Below are 22,845 nucleotides of genomic sequence, written 5' to 3'. Positions count from 1 at the left end.
ATATGTCTGTGTGTATTTTGTTGTCTGTATGTGAGTACATGCGTGTGCATTTTTTCCTGTTTCTATATTGTGGGTTTTGTGTGTATTTGTTTTTATGCCTATATATGTGTACATTTGTTTCTGTGTGTGTGTGTGTGTGTGTGTGTGTGTGTGTGTATCTTCCTCTGTTTCTGCAAAGACAAGGGTTGGAGGGATCTACACTTGTTTATTGATGGTGCTTATCTCTAGGTTGTAGATTCGGATAATTCCTCTCTCTCTTTTTCTTTCTTTTCCTTCTTTCCTATATTTATTTCTGAATTCCTCTGCAGTTTCTAAATTTTCTTTTTCACATTGAATGTGTTTTGAAACAAACAAACTGTAAACAAAGAGGCAAATCACCAATGTGGAAGGACTAAAGGAGGCACAATCCAGGATGAATTTCAGAGTGGGACCCACCCTTGCTGGGGTGGTAGGGAAGGCTGCTCTGGGAGTGACAGCTGAGTGAAGACCCACGTGGAGTACTATAAGAAGCCAGCAGGGTAGAGGTGGGCATTGGGAAGGAAGGGAGTACCAGGCAGAGGGAACAGCTAGGACAAAGACCCTGAGGTGAGAGGAAGCTTAACCTGTTTGAGGAAGTGTAAGGCCAGTGTGCCTGGTTGGAGGGTGGTGAGTAAGGGAGGGAGCAGCATGCAATAAAACTCCATCCATCCATCCATCCACCCATCCATCCATCCATCCATCCGTACATACATACATACATCCTTCCTTCCATCTGCCCACCCACCCACCCACTTACCCACTTATCCATCCATCTATCCATCCATCCATCCATCCATCCATCCACCAGTACACCACCCACCCATCCACCTACCCACCCACCCATCTACCCACCCACCCATCCATTCATCTGCCCACCCATCCACCTACCCATCTATCCATGCATCCATCCATCCACCCATCCATACACCAATACACCTACCCACCCATTCACCTACCTGTCCACCCATCAACCCACTCACCCACTGATCCATTCATCCACCCACCCACCCACCTACCCATCCATCCACCAATACACCCACACACTCACTCATCCACCTACCCCCACCCATCTACCCACCCACCCATCCATTCATCCACCCACCCATCCAACCACTTATCCATCCATCCATCCACCAATACACCCACCCATCCACCTACCCACCCACCCATCTACCCACCCACCCATCCATTCATCCACCCACCCATCCACCTACCCATCCATCCACCAATACACCCACACACTCAACTATCCACCTACCCACCCACTCATTCTTTCATCCACCCACCCATCCACCCACTTACTCATCCATCCATCCATCCATCCATCTATCCATCCATCCATTCATCCACCAACACACCCATCCCCCCATCCACTTACCCATCCACCTGTGTACCCACCCACCCATCCATCCACCCATCCACCTATCCAACTACCAATCCATCCATATATCCATCCACCCAACAAATAATTTATTGAGCACCTACTATGTGCCAAGCATTGGTCTAGGTGCTGCACATATGGTAGTGAACAAAGCAGTTGCAGCTCCTTCTCCCTCATCATAGTGAGGGAGACAGACTTGAGACTGTGTGTGTGTGTGTATTGGTAATAAAGCAGGATGTGGGGGAAGAGGAGAGAGCTATTTCAGCGAGAGTGATCTGGGAAGGCATCTCTAGGGAGGGAATATTTGAGCAAAGACTTGAAGGAAGCAAGGGAGAGTTGTGTGGAAACCTGGGGAAGAGCACCCAGGTAGAGGAGAAAGCAAGGGCAAAGGCCTTGGGGAGGGGCAGGCACGGTGTGTTTCAGGAATAGCGGGGAGGCCAGTGTGACTGGAGCAGGGAGAGGCGGGGAGAGTAGAGAGGGTGGTGGTGAGTCAGATAGGAAGTGGGGGACATTGTAAAATTTGTTTCCAAGGACTGGGGAGCCCTGGAGTGTCTGAGACAGAAGTGTGAGGGTGTGTGGTTCTCAGTGTCAGACTCACCTTCATCTGTACATCCAGGGTCTCAGCCATGGTTGTTGGAGGTGCCACCAGCCCATAGTTGATTCCAGCCACAGCATCTATTTTGGTCATTACTAGAGAGAAAGATGGACCATGAGTTAGCTCCCATGGCAGCATCCCTGGAAACTGAAATGCAGGATCAGAATCCCCTAAAATTGGATCAAGAACTACAGTGCAAGTTCCATTCCCACCTCCTCCAGGGAGCCCTCCTTAAGGGAGCTCGCCTTAAGGGAAAATGAACCCACACCCCACATTCACAGACACCCCCTTACTCTCTTCTTCCAACAGCCCTGAGATGAGTGGCTAAGACACAGGGTCAAGGGCACAGAGAGACCTAGGCTTGAACCAAACTCTGGATGACCTTGGACAAGTCCTTGCACTTCTCTGAGTCATTTTTTGGTCATTTGTAGAATGAGAGAATTCTAGTGACCTCAAAGATGCTGGGAGGGTTTTGAGAGAAGGTGGATGCCCAATGTCCTGTCCATGCAGAGGCTCAAAAGCTAGGGAGGATCATTGTTAGGATCATTGGTAATAGCCCAGGCTGAGCCCTGGCTGGCTCAAGTCTGAAGAGTTTCTCTGTTTCCCAGTGGTAATCAATGAGAGTTAAATAAACATCAGCCCTTCCTTTATCCCTTTTCTCAGCAGAGAATAAACCAAGGCTCAGAAATCCAAGTTGTCCAGTGACTGGTGAGGGATGAAGCTGGGATTCAGACCAAAATCTTTTTCCTGCCTCGTGAGGCCAAACCCTGGGCACTGCAGCTGCATCGAACCTGCCCAGGATGGGCTCCTGTTCTGGAGGAAGAAAATGCCTCTTAAATGGGCATATACTATGTGCCAACCATGCAAGCATTCACAGCGAGGTAGTCCTGAGAGCAGCTGAAAGCCCCGGCTCTGGAGTGAAGGGAACATTAGCTGCAGATTTGCATCTTGCTTCTGCCTCTTGATGGCTTCGTGACTCTGGACAAGTCTCACCTACTCTCTGAGCCTCAGGTTCCTCATGTTTTTTTGTTTTTTGTTTTTTGTTTTTTTGAGACAGAGTCTCGCTCTGTCATCCAGGCTGGAGTGCAGTGGCATGATCTTGGCTCACTGCAACCTCTGCCTCCTGGGTTCAAGCGATTTTCCTGCCTCAGCCTCCCAAGTAGCTGGGATTACAGGTACCTGCCATGAGGCCTGACTAATTTTTGTAATTTTAGTAGGTACAGGGTTTTCCCATGTTGGCCAAGCTGGTCTTGGACTTCTGACCTCAGGTGGTCTGCCTGCCTTGGTCTCCCAAAGTGCTGGGATTACAGGCGTGAGTCTGGCCAGGTTACTCTTGTTCCATTGTGAGTTACGGGCTAGGGGACAGGGGGGTGGGGTGAAAAATGAGGAGAATAATGCTTGTCTCAGGGGAGTGTTGGCAGACTGAGAGGGGACAATTTCCTGAGTGCCTGCCGCAGTTCTTTGCAGCTTGCCAAGTACTTGGGGGTGAAGATTATTGTCCCCATTTTAAGGACATGGAAACTGAGATCCAAAAAGAAGTGACCAATATCAGATCTCAGGCCAGTCATGTGTCTCTGGCCTTAGAGAGCTGGGGGTATTTGGCTGTTTGGCCCTTGCCGAGCTAAGGGAATGAGGCGGTATGGGCTGTTTGTCCTCCTCACTTCTGGACCTAGCACAAGGACTTGATCCGATGCTAGCTGCCACTTGAAAATAATCTACTCTTCTCATTCCCACCCAGGCCCAGGGCTGTCTGGGAAACTTGCCGGCCCTATCACATCCACCCTGACGTCCTCACACCCTCCCCTTTCTGTTCCTTTCTATCCTTGATCCTCATCCAGCCCTCACCTGGCAGAGTCTGGAAATAAGGTTGCAGCTTGGAGGATACAGAACTGGTCACTTTCTCACAGACCTGGGGAGAACCAAACAAGTAATCAGTAAGGTCTTCCCATAGTGAAAAATGTCCCTTGGCAATAATGGGCCAGATATGCCTTGCTTTCCTTGAATGTTTTCTTGAAAATTATGTAGCCAATCAAGTTTCCCTTTTCTTTTTGGCCACCAGGAAGCTCAGAGTTGAACATGTAGCTTAGCAATAATAACTGTATATGACTGTATGGCCTACATAACTGCATTCTATTTCCTGCCCTGTGTGTGGAACTTTCCTGATGGGTGTTTATGTTTTCTATTTTATAAGGTGATTTGTTGTTGTTGTTGTTGTTGTTGTTGTTGCTGTTTTGTTATTTCTTTTGTTTCTGTTTGATTTTGCTGTCTCAGGTCCTTTGTGGAATGAGGTAGTAAACAAATACGAGGTAGTCAACGGCCAGCCTTCCCTTATCCGGGCTTCTGGGAGCATGGACAGGCTTTCTACTTAACTAGGTGGGCACCCTCACGTTTGATATGTATGGCCAGAGAAGCCATTCCCTACCTGCCTTTGCCACCCCACCCCATCCCCCTGTCCCCTAGCCAGTGACTCACAATGGAACAAACAGTAGCCTGAGAAGATCTGTGTTGGGTCACACACTGACCTTGACACTGAGAAAGTTGTTCCATTTATCTAGACCTCTCTTTTTTCATCTGTAAAATGGAACATGGCAAATTATATTTTTCATTCCATTTGCTCTTCTGTAATGTGGCCTTGCCACACCCCCACCAAGAGATGGAGTCTGTGAACTTGCCACTAGAATCTGGGCTTGGCGACTTGCTTCTAAGCAACAGTACACAACAATACACCTCACCTTTGTGTAACTTCAGAGGTGAGGTCATAAAAGGCTATGCAGAACCCACTCAATGATATGAGAAGCCCAAGTCCCATGTAGGGGCCATGGTAGTGGCTTGGGTCAATAGTCCCAGCAGAGCTGAGACTTCAAGTCTTCCTAACCCAGGCACCAGAGATGGAAGCAAGGAACCCTCCAGGTAATTCTAACATGGAACTTTTGAGTCTTCTGAGGTGAGGCCCCAGATCTCATGGAGCAGAGAGCTCAGCCATCCCTGTCATGCCCATCTGATTTCCTGATGCACAGAATCCATGAACGTTAACAATGGTGGTTGTTTTATGATACCAAATTTTCAGTTGTTTGTTTTCAAGCAATAGACAGCTGGAATATAGGATTTAAACCACAGTCTTCCCCTCACTAAGAGACTGGGGCTGGGGTTGGTGGTCAGACAAGCTCCTTCCCTCCCTCTCCCGATGTTGCTCTCGAATGACCTTCCCCTCAGTAATCCAGCAGAGTCTCTTCAGTCCCTGCCTTTCTCAACTACTGGGTACTCCTGTGTGGTTGCCCATTCCCTTCTAGAAACACTCCTTCTAGAGTCCTGTGACCAAGGCCTTCTGCTCTCTTCCTATCCCCTACAGGCTTTTCCCCAGACTCCTTTGCAAGCTCTTCCGCCTTCACTGAAGGTGTGGGAGCTTCTCTGGGCTTTCTTCCTGGCTCCCTGTCCCTTCCACTTAGGCCCTCTTCTTGAGCCATTTCAGGCATCCCCACGGTCCCTGCGGCAGGTGCTGCAGCGCCCCACCCACACTCTCTGGACTGCACTCAGAAGTGCCAAGAAGTTAGGTCTCTAAGAACAGCCTTCAACGAAAGAAGACTAGGAGGTGGTAGACAAATGCCCCAGCCTTCTTCCCACTTCTGGAACAATTCTGAGGTGTGCTCCCCATCCTTCTTCTGAGACTTGCCAGCAGGACTGAGTCCCAGTTGCCCACAGCAGCAACCCACTCAGTAAAGCCCCTTCCCTGCCTCCCGACCTCCTCACTGCGCTGCCTGGGAACCCCTCCCAATAAATGACTTGCACCCAAACCCTGTCTCAGCATCTGTCTTTGGGAGCCCGGGTGAAGTCACCTCCACTGCTCCCAACATGTAGCCAGTACCCAGGCCTTACTTTGCAACCCAGGCTTCACCTCTTAGCTCTAGCCTGGGGACCCAGATGACTCATGGACAACTGTCCCTGGGTGTTCTACTGGTCCCTAAGGCTGGCACATCCCAAACCAAACTCCTCAGGTTCTTACTCCTCCTTAGGGTTGGCTGCACCATCTGCCTAGAGGTCACCTCTATCCTCCCCTATCCCTCCTTCTACACTGTCAATCAAGTTATTTTTCCTGGGGGATGGAGGGAGGAAGGGAAGGAGTGAAGAGGGGAAGATAAAGAAGGAAGAAAGGGAGAAAAGGAGAAAGGGAAGGAAGGTAGAAAAAAAGTAAAGAAAGAAAAGAAAGGAAGAGCTGGGCGCGGTGACTCACGCCTATAATCTCAGTACTTTGAGAGACTGAGGTGGGTGGATCACTTGAGGTCAGGAGTTCGAGACCAGTCTGGCCAACATGGTGAAATCCTGTCTCTATCAAAAGATACAAAAATGAGCCAGGGATGGTTGCAGATGCCCGTAATCCCAGCTACTCGGGAGGCTGAGGCAGGAGAATCTCTTGAACCTGGGAGGCGGAGGTTGCAGTGAGCTGAGATTGTGCTACTGTACTTCAGCTAGGCAACAGAGCGAGACTTCATCACCAAAACAAAACAAAACAAAACAAAAGAAAGGAAGAAGAGTGGGAAGAAGGAAAGGAAGGAAGGAAGGAGGGAAGAAGGAAAGGAAGGAAGGAGGGAAGAAGGAAAGGAAGGAAGGAAGGAGGGAAGACATCAGTGGGAAGGAGGGAAGGAGAAAATTTGGTTTCCCTGAAGTGTGTCTCTACCACATAAGGCTCTTGAAGTCTTAAGAGGACCTGGACTGGCATTCTCCGAGGAACCTGCGCCTCTTCTCCAAATGACCCAGGAACAGAGGGCCGCGCAGCTGGCAGCTGGGGCCCTGCTGAACTCCTGAGCTGCACCTCAGGCATTGTCACCAGTGTTGCTCACCTATCAGGGCCAACAGATGGCTCCAGATCACAGCAAATCCTGATGGGAGCCCAGCTCCCTCCCTGCTCTTCCCTTCATGCACACTTTGTACTGACACAGGCTCTTCCTTCTCTCAGACACCCATCCTACACACTGTCTTCCCTAGGGGCAGACTCCCTGGCTCACTCCTCACCATTTCCAGCCCCTCCTGGTATCATGACATCTCACTCCTTCATTCATTCATTCAGGCCAGTACTTGCTTCTAAATCGGATCTTATGATTAAGAGCAAGGCTCATCTCTGAGGCAGGGGAGCCTGGATTTGAATCCAAGCACTATTACTTCCGCTTTCTGTATCTCAGTTTACTCACCTGTAAAATAGGAATAATCATGGAATCTCTCTCACAGGGGATTAAGTGTCAGAATGTGTGGATTAAATGCTGGAATCCACGGGAAGAGTTCTTAGCATAGTGTCAGATCACTATAAACACTCTGTATATTTTATGGGCCAACATCATCACCATCCCCACCATCACCATCACCATCACCATCATCAGCTTCACTATCACCATTGAAACTGCCCAGGATGAGCTCCTGCCTTGGAGGAAGAAAATGCCTATTAAATGGGCATATGCTTACCACCATCACCATCACCATCATCAGTCTCACCATCACCATCATCATCATCATCATCCCCACAATCACCATCATCAATCTCACTATCACCATCATCATCATCATCATCTCCACCATCACCATCACCATTATCATCATCCCCACCATCACCATCATCATCCCCACCATCATCATCATCATCCCCACAATCACCATCATCAACCTCACCATTACCATCATCATCATCACCACCATCACCATCATCAACCTCATAATCACCATCAACCTCATTATCACCATCATCAACCTCACCACCACCATCATCATTATCACCATCACCATCATCATCATCCCCACCATCACCATCATCAACCTCACCATCACCATCATCACCATCACCATTATCATCCTCACCATCACCATCATCACCATCATCCCCACCATTACCATCACCATCATCAACCTCACCATCATCATCACCATCAACAGTAGCAGCAGCTTTACTACTTATTAGCTTGGCTGCTATAGAGGGGCCACTTTTAAATGGTACTAAGAAATAATCGTAATTGTTCCAAATGTTAAATATTATCTCAACACTCTTCTCAGACTATTACTTGATTATACAGACAGCTGAACTGTGGGTGAGCTAGCCTAGTGAGTGAGCACATTTTCTGCATTATCTCATGAATCCTTACAGTGCCTTGGTAAAGAAAGTATTAATGTCCTCTTTTTTTTTTTTTTTTTTTTTTTTTTGAGACAGAGTTTCGCTCTTGTTGCCTAGGCTGGAGTGCAATGGTATTAGGGTTCAAGTGATTCTCCTGCCTCAGCCTCCCGAGTAGCTGGGATTACAGGCATGTGCCACCATACCCGGCTAATTTTGCATTTTTAGTAGAGACAGGATTTCTCCATGTTGGTCAAGCTGGTCTTGAACTCCTAACCTCAGGTAATCCACCCACCTCGGCCTCCCAAAGTGCTGGGATTACAGGCGTGAGCCACCACGCCCAGCCTAATGTCCCCATTTTACAGATGGTAAAATTGTGGTTCAAGAAGGTCAAGTCATTTCCTCAAGGTTACACAGCTAGTTAAGCCCTGGAGCCAGGGCCAAAAATTACCCCAAGACGCTACCCTGAGACTTTGGCTGGGGATTGTCCTGCTCATTGGAACTGTCCCATCTAATCCCAACCGAGCCACTGGCTCCATTCTTGCCATGTGACTCTAAAACCCATTCTACAGTCCACTATGTTATGCATTTTGACAAACATGCATTGATTTCTTGCTTTTTAAGCTTTTGACACAGTATCTTCAGATAGATGATCCCACATGATTGATGCCCCCCTACCTGTTTAGTGTCTTTAACAAGGAAACCAACGTCTTCCACCTAGAAGACCACACGAGCCTCCTCAGTGGTCTCCTTGCCCCTACTCTTGGCCCCTCCAGTCATTCCCACAGCGGACAGGATTGTTCTAAAGCACAGATCTGGCCAGGTCACCCCCTTGCCTAAAACCTTCAATGACTTCCATTGCCCTCTGGAGAGAGCCAAAACTCATTGCTTTTTGAGACAGGCTTAGATGATTCTTAAAAACTGATAATTTGTTAATGGAAGACCAGCCAAATGAATGGCCTCATCCCTTATCTGAAGTATCTGGGTTGTGGATTTAGGCTGTGGGCACGGTTGGAGGAGTGCTGGCCGACACCTGTCCCTTATATTAGTCCCAGCCTCAGGGAATGGGCTACTACCGGGGTTTGGCCAAAGCCCAGAAATGTAGCTTCATCAATGGCATTTGTTCTGAATGGGGAGCATCAAGGAAGGAACTTGGGGTGGGGTGGGGTGGAGGAAGGAGTCTACCAGGGGTATGGGAAGAGAGGGAGGCAGGAAGAGAATGGCATTTTCTCAGCAAGGAGGAAGGCTGGGGAAAAGCAGAGGTGGCCCAAGCAGGCAGGAGGGAACGTTTGCTGGGAGTGTGGGAAGTGATCATCTCTTGGTCTCTTGGTGGACTCTTCAGCAAAACATACACGACTGGCTTTTAGAGCTGGGGTTGTGGTTTCAAAGGGCTACAAGAAGTACCAAGGGGTCTGGAGTGACAGCAGAGTGTCCAGAGAAGGGGGAGGTGTGTGGTCACTGAGGGCCCTTCCCCTCTGTTCGCTGATGGGGCTCCAAGCCCTTCCTACCTGGCTGTTCAACTTGTTTCGAAGCGTAGACTCAATTTTTTTGCGGAAGAGTCGGATCAGCCACCTAGAGATGGACAAGTAGGGAGATAGATGAGGCTTTTTGGTTGTCCCTGGGCTGGATTCAGGAGGCTGCCTCATCTCAAAAGCTTTCTTCCCTCCTGGAAACAGGCCTTGGCACCCTCGCCCCTGAGCTGTTACTGCACACACCCCATCAGACGCCCAATTTAGTGACCTGTTCATGAGGCTATTTCCTGAATCCCTGCATGGCTGGGCCCCTGCCACAGTCTCATTCCTCACCAGCCCCCTCCTTCATTGCACACCAGCCACACTGGCCTGCCATGTCCTCTCTCCTGTGTGTCCTCCCACCACCGTGCCTTTGCACATGCTGTTCCCTCTGCTTAAAACACCCGGGTCCCTAACACGTCCCTCACTAATGCCTACTTATCCTTTCATCTCAGTTCAAATGTCATTTTGCCAATGAAGAATTGGCCTGCCCCCAGATGGGGTCGGAGCCTCCGGTTCTCTGTGTTCATAGAAGTTTGTAGCTTTTTTTTTCTTAATTCTTGTCTCCTTTTGTAATTCTGTGTGAGCCACTCATTCATGCAATGCTTTGGTTAATGATTTTCTTCCCCACTGGGCTGAAAACTTTAAGAGAACAGGACTGTGTGGCTGAGTCTGGGGTGAAATAGACCTGCACTTGAACACTCATCAGCTGTAGCAACTTAAGCTATTGCCTCTCTCTCCGTGCCTTTGTTTTCTCCCCAGAAAACGGGGTAATAATAGACTGATCTCACAGAGTTACGGTGTGGCTTGAATGAGATGAGTGCGCTCAAATCAGTGCTGGGCACAGTCAGCCTCTGACAAATATTAGCTCTTACTAAGTTTTCATTGGTCACTCATTTCCTGACCACGTTGCACAAGCCTGGTGCAGATCGGAGTCTCACTAGATATTTGTTGAATGGATGGATAGATGAATGCCTGCAGATTTGTGATGACGATATAATTTAGTACATATGTAATGTGCTTAGTAGGAGCCTGGGACATAGTAAGTGCTCAGTTAAGTCTGCTGCATGAATATGGAATAAACCAATGATGCCTTGAGAAAGAGAATGTCTGCTTCATCTGTGGACCCCTGGCTCCCGTGCCATGCCTGAGGCCTCTGAGCAAGGCCTGGCATGCAGGTGGCACTCTGGGTGTGTTTTCGGAATACAGGGATGATTGGGAGAGTTCTTCTTTAGGTCCCTCCTCCCAGCCACAGCCCTGGGAGTCCATACCCCACTCTGCTCTTTGAGATGCGCATATGGACCCTGTTGATGTGGCTGCTGCAGCTGGAGCAGGTGACGGTGGGCTTGCCTGATGTGGAGTTACTGCCCAGCTTCAGATCAGCCGAAATGGACACGCCTTCTACGCTCAGGTCAAAATTGCCGCTTGTTTTTCTGGAGAAAAACAGAGGAACGTGGAACAAATCCTTTCTTCCCACTGCCATTCAAACTTTACCCCAGTGCTGGAGGGCGGGTTTTGTTATTATCCCCACTCCAGATGAGGAGATGCAGTTCAGAGACAAGAGGCAGCTTGCCCAAGGTCACACAGCAGCTGAGTGGGACAGTCAGGATTCCAACCTGAATTCTGAACTCATGTCTGACTGGCAGAAACCTGCTCTTAACCACTGCCTCAGCTGCCACCCCAGCTGTGTGGCCTTGGCCATGTTTCTTACCTCTCTGAGCTTCCATTTCCTCCCTCAGACCCTGGTTCAGCAGTCAGACACCAGCGTGTGTGTCCCAGCTTTGCTACTAAAAAGCTGGGTGTTTGGGGCCAATGACTTTCATTAATTAATGCCCCCATTAATTCAGTAATGAAGTTAATAACTGCTCCCTCAGGGATGCAATGGGTTTTGGATAAGACAGTGGACATTCTTTTGTTTTGTGTGTGATCAGCAAGGGAAAAGATAGATGCAAAAGGGCCCAGGGAGAGAGGTAAGTGATCCTTATTGTGGGGAGGAGACACACCGAGCAGTTCTTGTAAGGGCAGGCAGACTCACGGCCCTTTCATCCGCCAGGGCGGTTTCTCCTCCATTTTCCTCCCTAGATTCCCCACAAAGGAGACCTTCCTAAAGCGATGGTCACTCTGAACCACTATTGTTAGTGGGCAGGGTAGCTGTGGGAGAGCCCAGGATTTAGATTCGGAGTTGTAGTTTGGGTTATTTGCCTCTATTTTTCACCCTCCCCTGCATTCATACCCTTGCCATGGCCTATCATGGCAGGGTTGAGGAGGGTGCCTTTGCTTGTCCTTGACTTTGGGCTTGGCCACGTGAAATGATTTGGCCAGTGTTATATAAGGTCTGAGCCTGGGCCCTAAGAGGACCTGTGTGTTCCTGCTTTCCTTTTTTGCACCTCTGCTATCACCAAGAGTATGCTCTGCACAACCCACTGGTCCAAGGAGAAGGAGACACAGGTGGAGCCAAGCCTCCTTTGCTAAGCCCAACCCAGGTCAGCTGAGCTCCAGCCGACACACAGATATATAAGTGATGACAGCTGATTGTTTTTTTTAAGCCGCAGAGTTTGGGATAGTTTGTTACACAGCAATAGCTAACTGATAAACAGAAGCAATTGAAGGTTCCACTTAGCTTTCCACCGGAAGCCACATGCACCAACTCAGCCTTGCCAGTATCCTGCACTGAGATGTGGATAAATGCTCAGTTATTAACCAAGGGTTATGTAAAATCTTCTCATGTGTAGAATTTCCTGAGGAACCCTGTGGCGATAGGTGGTGACAGACAAGGCAAACGTTGGGCATTTCAGAGGCCCTGACTCTCTAATCCTGTCCAAATACCACCAAGAGCACACCCAACAAACCGCAAGCGCAGAAACGCACATGAAACGTTTTCGTGCCTTCCATTTCCCGCTGATCTTGATGTTGGCGTTGCTGATGGAGAACTTAAGGCCCACATTGGGCACCATGCTTATCTGGCAACTGGGAAGCTGGAATTCACGGATGTCCATGCTGCAAAGGAGAAATGTGAATTTCATATAATTTCATATAATCCTAGGTGCCCACATGAGGACTTGGTTAATGGTTAATGCAGACTTATCCCCCACCACCTGGTCCTTCACTCCATCCATTCCAGGAGGAGCCCAAAGCTAAGACAGCAGCCTTGACAAATATGTAGGCAACTGGAGTGGCTTAGGTTTTGAAGTCAGAAAAAACCTGCATTTAAATCCTGCTCTTTAATATACTCTTGGGTTACCCTGGGCATAATTACCATGAGCCTCAGTTTCCTCATCTGTAAAATGGGCACAATGATCTCTATTTTGCAGGGTGTGTGACAATCAATGAAGATAAAATAGGAAGCCCTTTAACTGGAAACTCTGTATAGGAGAGCGCTGTATAGCTCTGTCTTGTTTCACTATTGCAGCCCCAGAGCCTGCTGTGTCAGACATACAGTGGGTGCTCAAAATATCTGTGAATGAACGGGTGTACAAAACTCTGTAGAGGACTTTTATGGGTTTTCTGTCCAGTGCACAACCCCCTTCTTGTGATAACAGAACTACTAGATTATTTAGAGGAAGCCTCTCCCCACATCTGTTCCATGTCACTCCAAAGAAAGTTGCTCTCACGTCCATCTTCAGGGAGTGGAGCTTGCAACTTAGGCTCGGCCAAGTAGTGTATTTCATTCCCTGGCCACAGTGATTGGCTCAGGGCTGTGTACATAACCTAAGGTGGGCCAGTCAGAGTGAGTCTTAGGGCTCTCCGTTCAGAGTGCTGAGCAGGAGATCTAGCGAGACTTACTGGTGACTGTCTTGCCTCTGGAGGGGACACACTGCCTGCCAATTAGGCCTGTCCAAGGAAGTGATGCTGAGAGGTGGCAAGAGAGGAAACAGGGCCCAGTGGCATGTAAGCCTGCCTCGAGCTGAACCTGAAGCCAGACTCTTCCAGTGACTTTTCAGTCATGTGAGCCAATGCATTCTGCCTTAAGCCATTTTGGGAAAGATTTTCTGACCTTGAAACCTGGCACATTCTAATTGATATGTGGCACAGAGTTTGGGGGTTCATGACATTTCCTGGGAGTTGTGGTTTTTGTGGCTTTCTCCACGCTCAGCTGGGAGGTTGCCTCTCCTTGGGATGATGTAAACACAGGCTTTGGGATATGAAACTCTGTGAGCTGAGGAGTTTGTGGCTCTGCGTTCTAGCTCTTGGTGGTCCCAGAACACTGCAAGTCCTGCAAATCGAGGATTGAGCTCTGACAGGTCTCACCTGTAGAAGCTATAACGCCCCTTCCCAAGAAGCTTGATCTTAAAGCTTCCTGAGTAGTCAGGAATCTTGATCCTCTTCAGCTCCTTCTGCAGCGCGGCCGTCCCCTGCTGGCTGGCTGAAGGGAGAAGGCAGGGGTGACAGTCAGAGGCACGGCCTGGAGCAGGTGACAGAGGGGCAGGGCAGGCTCTGGACCCTGGGCCCCTGTTCATAGCATGAACAGTGGCACTGGAAGGGTCAAAAACAGGGACCAGTTAAGGTTTCCTAGAAAAGGCCAAATAGTAAACTGACCCTTTATAGGAAACCAAACTGCCTCTGTCACAAATACTCAGCTCTGCCGTTACTGCACAAAACAGCCATAGACAATATCATGTTCTTCTGTGTGCCTGTATTCTAATAACACTTTATTTGTTGGCATTGAAATGAGAATTTAATATAATTTTCACATGTTGTGAGATAGTATTTTTCTTCTTTTGTTGTTGTTTTGAGACAGGGTCTCTCTGTGTCACCCAGGCTGGAGTGTGGAGGCATGATCACGGCTCACTGCAACCTTGACCTGCTGGACTCAAGTGATTCTCCCACCTCAGCCTCCCTAGCAGCTGGGATCACAGGTGTTTGCCACCACACCAGGCTAACTTTAAAACAATTTGTTTAACATTTTTGCAGAATCCTGGGGTTTCACCATGTTGCCCAGCTGGTTTCGAACTCCTGGGCTCAAGTGATCCTCTTGCCTCAGCCTCCCAAAGTGCTGGAGTTACAGGCATGAGCCACTATGTCTGGCCCTTTTGATTTTTCCCCATCATTTAAAGATATTAAGACCATTTTTGGCTTATAGGCCATGCAAAAACTGAGGGCTGTAGTTTGCTGACCCCTGGTCTAAAATATCACCCCTGAAACACCCAGTTATGCATCCTACTAGTATTTGTTGGATACTTAATTTGTTATTTGCTCTATGCTACACCCCCCCCAGATCCCCCACCTCTCTGAGTTTTGGGCTGTCTCCCCAGGGCCTTTGCACGTGCTATTCCTTCTCCCTAAGAAATTCTTCCCTCCCGTATTCACCCGGTCAGCCTCTAGTCAGCTCATTCATCACTTCCTCTGGGAACCCTCCCTGGCCCAGTAGATCAGAGCAACACCCTGTGCTATTCTCATGATGCTGTGGATGGCTCCTCCAGAGCCCCTGTTACCATTTGTAATCATGCACTTATTCACATTACTCTGACTAATGTCTCTCCCCTATTACATGTAAGCCCCCTGAGGTCAGCAGCAATCTGTTTCATTTACTAATGTGTCCGCCACATTCCCATTGTGCCTGACACTTTGAAGGCACTTAAGATTTGTTAGATGAGGCTCGGTGAGGTGGCTCACGCCTGTAATCCCAGCACTTTGGAAGACCAAGGCAAGTGGATCACTTTAGGTCAAGAGTTCAAGAGTTCAGCCTGTTCAACATGGTGAAACCCCGTCTCTACTAAAAATACAAAAAATTAATTGGGTGTGATGGTACGGGCCTGTAATCCCAGCTACTTGGGAGGTTGAGGCAGGAGAATCACTTGAACCCCGGAGGCGGAGGTTGCAGTGAGCTGAGATGGCGCCATTGCACTCCAGCCTGGGTGACAGAGCGAGACTCGGTCTCAAAACAACACAAGAAAAGATTTATTAGATGAATAAATAATGTCCTAATGGCAGGAATTCTACCACCAGTTATGATGTGGCTAACAGCATCAAAGAACCAATTAAAAGGCAGACACATTACCTGAAAAGGAGTAAGTAGTAAGATGAAGGAGCCCAGACTTTGGGTTTTCTCGCAGTCAGTTAGGAAATAATAATATCAGTGAAATGTATTGAGCTTTACTCTGTGCCAAGCGTTGTTCTAGGCTCTGTGCATGTATGAATTTGTACAATCCTAGGAAGTAGGTCCTGTCACTACCCTCATTTCACAGATAAGGAAGCTGAGGTTCAGAAAGCTGACGTGACTTGCTAGGGGCCACACAGCTGACAAGGGGCAGAATTTGAACCCAGGCCTTCTGGTCCCAGAGCCCATGCCCTAGAGAAGGCTTTCTGGGGGTTCAAAAGTAAATGACACATAGCTGGTCACCGTGTGGAGGGAAAAAACATGTGCGGTGTCCAGGATCTGTAAGTGGACGGAGACCAGGCCTCGAAGAGCCTCCAATGCCATGCCAAAGGGTCAGGATAGCTTCTGAAGGCAGTAGGGAGCCACGGAGAATGTGAGCCAGGGGAGGACATGAGCAGATTTGCTGCATTTCACAAAACTCACTCTGATTGGCACAAAGGGACTGGGTAGAAGGGGAAACTGAGGCTGCTATGACGGAGCGTGAAGACCACTGAACTTAAAGACCCTGACTGAGCCTCTGCTTCGACAGGCTTCAGGGCCATACTCCTTCCTCCTATCTCTTCTGTCTTGTGTGGCCTCCTGTCTGCAGCTCTAGGATTCGGAGATGCCCTGCTGGGCTAGGGTGGGAATTCAGGGATGGGATACCAGCTCCTCCTGAGTCCTGTCTGTTTCCCAAGGGCACCCCAACTGGAGAGGCTCTGCCTTCCCCTTGGTCTGATTTCCCTGGGGCTATCACCCACTGCTCTGCAGGTCATCTCTCTGCCACCGAGAGGCAGCATCGAGCAACCCCACGCGGGGGCATCAGGCAGGACCAGAGCTCAAATCCAGGCTGCCCACTTCTCGCGTGTAAGTGTTGACAGCAGCAGTTTTTCTTACCCAGGCTGAAGTGAGGGTAAATGAGATTGTGTGTGTTAAGTTCCTAGCTCAATGCCTGGCACAGTTTAGAGCAGGTCAGCATTGGCTGTTTCATGCCTTTCTCTCCTCTGCCTGGGCCTGGGTGAGTGGTCTGGAGGGACCCTCTTTGTATCACCCAGCAGAGCACTGTGCACAGTATGGCCACCAGCCCCTGCACTAGGGAAAGCATGGGGTGGGGAGGTCCTCCCACTCTCCCTCTGACTCTGCTCAGCCTCCTCAGCATCAAGAAGCAAATGGCAAGGCTGAGAATTGGCTTTGGAAAGAAGAGAAGGGCTTAGAAGTCCAAGGTGGAGGTTGCAAAGAGGGAAGGAGGGGACCATGAGGACCCTCAGGGGTCTGAGCACTGGACTTGGAGTCCTCTAGACCAGTTCTCCAATCCCAGCTCTACCATCCCAGCCCTGTGATCTTAGGCAACTTGCTCTGCCTCGGTTTCTTCATATATAAAATGGGGGCAAGGGGACCTGCCCTGAGGAGCTATGAGTATGCCAGGTGATACGTCTAAAGGGCTGCACACAGTAGATGCTCAATAATTGCTCCTCAGGGGTGGAGAGGAGGGAAGGGAGGCATCCAATTACCATAGTCCAGGCCCTTCTGGGAGATCCTGACCACGACGCCAGGGTTGGCGGCCGCTGTCACGGTGGTGCCCACGGCAACCAGCACCAGCAGGGATGCCCATCTCGGCGCATCGTGAAGGCCCCTGGCCATGTCCTCTCTCATCCTCCAGAGCTGCCAAGACCTCAAGGCCTTGAGGTGGGACCACGGAGCTATAAAGGAGTCCACTGGGGAAATGCAAGTAAGTAGAATGCGGAAAGGAGGAAGGAACCTGGCGGAGTGGGAGAGAGGGAGGGCAACTGTGGTTTTCCTTTGTGGTTAGGGCCCCACAGGCAGGGAGAAGTGCAGCTTGGGAGGCTCGCATGTGCATCTATGCATGCCTGTGTGTGCACGGGTGTGCATATGTGTATGTGTGTGTGCAGATTGGTTCCCCTCCCTAAGCACCCCATCCCCCGTTCTGTGCCCCCACTCAAATCTCCCCACCTACCGACTCCCTTGAAGCTGGGTGGCATAGACATAAGGATTCGTATTTTTCTTTCTACTTTTGATTTCTTTTGTATTTTTGATAGTAAAACATTTAAGAAAACAGATGCTTTAGTGTTTTCTTGTCCTGAGAGGCAGTAGTGGTAATGATTAAATGCTCACAGTTTAGAGTCTAGTATCTTGGCTGTGGTTTTACATCTTAGCCCTATTTCTCTAGTGGTCTGACCTCAGGCAAGCCCTTTAACCTCTCTGAACCTCAGTTTTCTCTTCTGTAGAAGAGAAATATATAGTACTGCTTCCTCTCTGGATTGTGGAGAAGGTCAAATGAGCTTAAAACCACGTAAAGCATTTAGCACAGTGCCCGTGCAAAATAAATATCCAAATACTTAATGTTAAGGTTACCCTAATTTCAAAAGTAATCCATGTTTATTGGCCAAAATTTGAGAAAGAAACAAGAGAATACAAATTACATGTAACTCCCTCTTCCAGAGACAAGCCAAAGTGTATTTTAGAGCATTTCTTTTCTCCCTCTTTTGTTGGTAAGCATAGGTAGAGGGTCCATGTTTGTTTGTTAATGAATATAGGATCACCTGGTCAGTTTGGTAAAGTTGCCTTTTTTCGATAAACAATATGTAGCGAATGTTCTTCTCCAGCATTAAATATTTCATTGCTTCCTCATCCCACAGCTTTCTTATCCAAGCTTCTGTTTTTGTACATTTTTACTCATTCCTTTGGCAGATGTAGGACCTGAGGCTTCACCAGGGGAAGGGTTCTTCCACAGTCACTCAGCAAGCTGCTAGCAGAGCGAGGATCAAAACACAGCCCTCCAGATGCATCCCACACCAGCCCGAATCCCTCAGCGCCTTGGGAGTTGGGGGGATGTAGACACTCCCCACCGCCAACCCAGCTTTCTAGACAGGTCCCTGTCTGCTCAGCCCCTGCCCCTCCCTCTGCAGCAGCCTCAGGCCTTGGGTGGGCAGGAACCCCACCGGGCAGCCTGCTCTGTCTCCATGGTGATGAGAGGAGGGGCGGGGCTGCAGAGGGGCCAGACGGCTTCTCTCCCGCTGGGTCCTCATCAGCCCCCTGGTGCCCTGTCTCCCCGACTTTGGATTTTATGAAAGTCTAATGAAGTCCGCTGAGCCTGGAGGACGTGAGATCTTCTGAAGTTTTCTTCTTTTTTTCTTAAAAGTTTTTTTCTTCCTCTTTTTGTTTGGTTCTAAAAGAGTCTCCCCTCCTGCTTCCATCTGCAGCGGCTAGAATTCTTCTGGCTTGCTTCAGAATGAAAGCAGTGGCCGTGTGTGAAGTGGCTGTGTGCCAGATGCTTCACACGCATCATCTCCAAGCCAAAAAACAACCCTGAAAGAGGGATGATTCTTCCTCATTTTGCTTTAATATTATTATTATTATTGTAGAGATGGGGTCTCACTATGTGTCCTGACTGGTCTTGAACTCCTGGGCTCAAGTGATCCGCCTGGCTCAGCCTCTCAAAGTGTTGGGATTAAGGCCAAGCCACACTGTGCCTGACCTCTTCCCCATTTTGGAGACAAGGAAACTGAGATGCAGTGATCACATCACTGTCATGGTCATTCCTCCTTTCATGGAGAGAAGATTTTCCCTCACCTGAGGCAGGTACCAGGAGGAGTTATGACTGTAGGCCCTCACCTCGGCTCTCCCTTTTTCCAAGTGATTTGAGCCCCCAGACTCAGATGTCTGCATCTGTACCAGGAAGACTAGCAGCCAGAACACATAGATTGATGACTTGTCACAAAAATTAGATTTTTGAAAAATTATCTTGCACATTTTTGAACACTTCCAGTTCTTAGTTGCTCAAAGTTCCTGAGTTCTCCAAGGCCCAGGTAGATGTGGTATCAGTGAGGGTGTCAGCTAGGAAATGAACATTAAGATGAAATCACAGGACAACAACCTCCATTGCTATAAAATTAGAATCTTAAAACCAGCTGACGGCTGGGGGTGGTGGTTCACACCTGTAATCTCAGCACTTTGGGAAGCCAAGGCAGGTGGATCACTTACTGCCACGAGTTCGAGACCAGCCTGACCAACATGGTGAAACCCCGTCTCTACTAAAATACAAAAATTAGCCAGGCGTGGTGGTGTGCATCTGTAATCCCAGCTGTTCAGGGGGCCGAGGCACGAAAATCTTTTTTTTTTTTTAAATATGGAACGCTTCACAAATTTGTGTGTCATCCTTGCACAGGGGCCGTGCTAATCTCTGTATCGTTCCAGTTTTAGTATATATGCTGCCGAAGCGAGCACCACGAGAATCTCTTGAACCCAGGAGGCAGAGGTTGCAGTGAGTCGAGATCACGCCATTGCACTCAAGCCTAGGCGATAGAGCAAGACCCTGTGCTCCCCACCCCACCACCACCACCAAAACAAAAACAACAACAACAAAAAAAACCAGCTGGCAAGTTTCTGAACAAGCAACCCACTGGCTTCCCCAATGTCTCATGCCCAGCCAAATCTAGGTGAGCCCATCAGTGACTTTCCACCACCCCCTTGTCAGCACTGCTGCTGGCCATGGAGCTGCCCCACTGCTTCAGATCTGACCCCGTATCCTGTATTAGTGACAGTGTCTTCGACCCAAGTGTCAGAAACTACCAACTCACACTGCTTCAACAATAAACAAATTTATTGTCGCAGAGAGGAAGTCCAGAGGGAGGACAGCTTGAGATTCTGATTGATTCAGCAACTGACAGACATCTACAGGATCATCTTTCCATCTCTGTGTTCTCCCATCCCCGTGTGTCAGATTTGCTGTTACACTGGCTTCTTTCATGGTTGCAAGATGGCTGCAGCAGCTCCAGCCATCCCATCTAAACAGACTTTCCCCCAAATATCCTTTTCCTCTTCCTCCTCCTCCTGGTTTTTGTTTTTTCTTTTTGCTAAAATTATTATAAAATATTTCAAACCTATGGACAAGAATAGACCACCTGGGTTTATAAAACCTTAACATTCTGCCATATTTGCTTCCTAGAGTTCCTTTTAGTTCTAGGAATTTTGATACATCTATAGCTATGTGTTGTAACCAGGACCACAATCAGGATAGAGAAGAATCCTGTCATCCCCCAAAACTCTCTCCTGCTCTTTCAATTTGACGCAGCTTAAATCATAGGGAAAATATATTCTCAGTAGAAATTCACAGATGGGGTGGATCAAGAGTTGGTCAATTCAAGGGCTGAATCTGTCTATTTTCCTGCTCTTCTCTCCTTAGGCTGTTGACTTTTTCCAGAAGAAAGTGAATTGGGTTTAGAGCCAGGCAGACCTGGGTTCATAGTCCCAGCCAGTCTACCCTACTCTGTGAGCCTGGCCAAGTTTCTCTACCTTTCTGAAATCGGGGTTCCTCATTTAAAAATGAGGAAACAGTGCTCCCCATGGAAGTTGTTCCTGAAGATGAAATGAGATAATAGGTGTGAATCGATTTACACAGAGAAGGTGCTCAGTAAATAATCATAAGTCAACCTTCATCACTAGCTGAGTGGAGAGCCTCAGAGCCCCCAGGAAAACACGCCAGCAGCACTGGAAACTGAGCTCTTGGCCCTTCGGCCTCTGGGTTTGGACTGGACAGGTGCAAAGATAGAGGAATCTGTGGCTGACATTGCCTCTGTGAGCCTTCCACTCTGCCAGGGGCTGCGAGGAGAAGCAGCCATTGCCTGCCTTAGGTGAGCCCCTGAAGCACAGCAAGGCTGTTAAGGGGTGGTTTGGAACCTGACAAATCTGGGTCCAGATCCCAGCTCTGCCACTTCCTCACTCTGTGACCGTGAGCTTCCTGCTTAAACTTGCTGAACCTGTTTCCTTGTTTGTCCCCACACTCCATCCTCAGGCACAGGTCTTGCTCGGGTTTAACAAGAGGTCACCTCTGTGGTCACCTGAGGCCCTGTACTCTCCCTCCCCTCAGCTCTGATTCTCTAGCCCTTTCCCTCCCTCACCCACCAGGGTCCCCCCTTCCTCCGTGTGTCTGGCTTCCAGGCTATGCTGCCAGCCATTCTTTGATCCTGAGTGGGGGTTGCAGGTGAAGGAGGAGCTTGTGGTAGATGCTGGAGGGTGAAGGGGAGGAGAGGAGCAGGCCCTCCTGGAGATCCAGCCTCAAGGTGCAGTATGGAAAAGACAATCAGGCCAGCATGGTAGGAAGCCTAGGTGGGCAGATCGTTTGAGTCCAGGAGTTCGAGACCAGCCTGGGCAACATGGTAAAACCCGTCACTACAAAAAATACAACAATTAGCCAGCATGGTGGCCCACGCCTGTAGTCCCAGCTGCTTGGGAGGTTGAGGTGGGAGGATCACTTGAGCCTGGGAGGCGGAGGTTGCAGTGAGCTGTGATCTGCACTCCAGACTGGGTGACAGAGCAAGACTCCATCTCAAAAAAAAAAAAAATGAAAGAAAGACAATCAAACATTGTGTACATTTTGTATTACGGCATAAACGCTTAAGAGGGGTTCTCTCCTGCTTTGTTATGCTAAAAAAAACACTGTCTCCTTCCCAGCTTCACTTCTCATAAACGGGCTCCTTTCAGTAATCTGGTCAGAAGGATATGAGCCTCCAAGGGGCACTGGGTGGGGGCTGATCTTCTTCATTATTATTAATACTAACATTCATTATTATTATTACAGCAATCCCAGAGTGGGACACAAGATATACTCAATGGTGAATATATTGAAAGAAGAGTCAGAGCATAGTTCCAGACCCTAAGTGCTTGGAGACTAAGGACAAGCTCAGTCTGGCCTGGCAAACCCCCAAGGCTTCCAGTGAGAGGCGTCTGCCTCGGTGCCTGGGGGCTGATGGAAGGAGGGTGGTTTTTCAGACTAAAGGCCTGAGCCCTGAACAAAGGGCAGTTTCTGGGATGAGCTGAAGGCTGAGGGAAAGGAAGACAAGATGGAGCAGCTCTGCAGGGGTGGGTGGACGGGAGGGTGCCCCCCGGCTTCTTTTGCGCAGGAAACTGGAGTGTTTCGCCTGTGTCACAATGTTGGCTCACAGCAGGCCTGGCCTCCTCCAGCCCGAAGGAGGATCACGGGAAGAAAAGCAATAGGGGCAGTTGGCTCTTGCCAAATATGCAACGGCCTCTGATAGTTGGGGCTGTTTCCCCTCAGCCACATTAGGAAATTAGCCAAGCCCCAACCGGCTGAGCCCTGAGAGAGCTGCTGGCGGCAGCTGGTAGAGAGCTGCTCGCTGCCTGGCTCTGCCTTATCCT

General features: G+C 49.0%; 1 protein-coding gene and 1 non-coding gene across 4 annotated transcripts in view; both read right to left on the bottom strand.

The window, feature by feature from the left end:
- Positions 1–17,413, bottom strand: part of BPI (bactericidal permeability increasing protein) — a 41,272-nt gene extending 23,859 nt beyond the window's left edge. For 2 of the 3 annotated variants that reach the window (XM_033186398.1, XM_033186395.1), the window contains exons 1-7: positions 17,181–17,413; positions 13,842–13,956; positions 12,462–12,590; positions 10,865–11,026; positions 9,591–9,654; positions 3,840–3,903; positions 1,998–2,089 (exon numbers count right to left, since the gene is read on the bottom strand). In XM_033186398.1, coding sequence (XP_033042289.1) covers positions 1,998–2,089; positions 3,840–3,903; positions 9,591–9,654; positions 10,865–11,026; positions 12,462–12,590; positions 13,842–13,956; positions 17,181–17,322 — 768 coding nt within the window. In that variant the 5' untranslated portion in view covers positions 17,323–17,413. The remainder of the gene's footprint in view (positions 1–1,997; positions 2,090–3,839; positions 3,904–9,590; positions 9,655–10,864; positions 11,027–12,461; positions 12,591–13,841; positions 13,957–17,180) is intronic. The other variant, XM_033186396.1, reaches the window with a different exon arrangement.
- Positions 17,414–19,810: 2,397 nt separating this feature from the next.
- LOC117069189 lies at positions 19,811–19,914 on the bottom strand. Its single transcript, XR_004431434.1, has one exon. It is a non-coding gene; the product is annotated as a U6 spliceosomal RNA (small nuclear RNA).
- Between the last annotated feature and the right edge of the window lie 2,931 nt (positions 19,915–22,845).

Source organism: Trachypithecus francoisi, unplaced genomic scaffold (genome assembly GCF_009764315.1).
Source record: "Trachypithecus francoisi isolate TF-2019V2 unplaced genomic scaffold, Tfra_2.0 Lachesis_group21, whole genome shotgun sequence".
In the NCBI taxonomy this organism is placed as follows: Eukaryota; Metazoa; Chordata; class Mammalia; order Primates; family Cercopithecidae; genus Trachypithecus; species Trachypithecus francoisi.
Note: the sequence above shows the minus strand (reverse complement) of the source record. Positions and strands in the feature narration are given on the sequence as shown.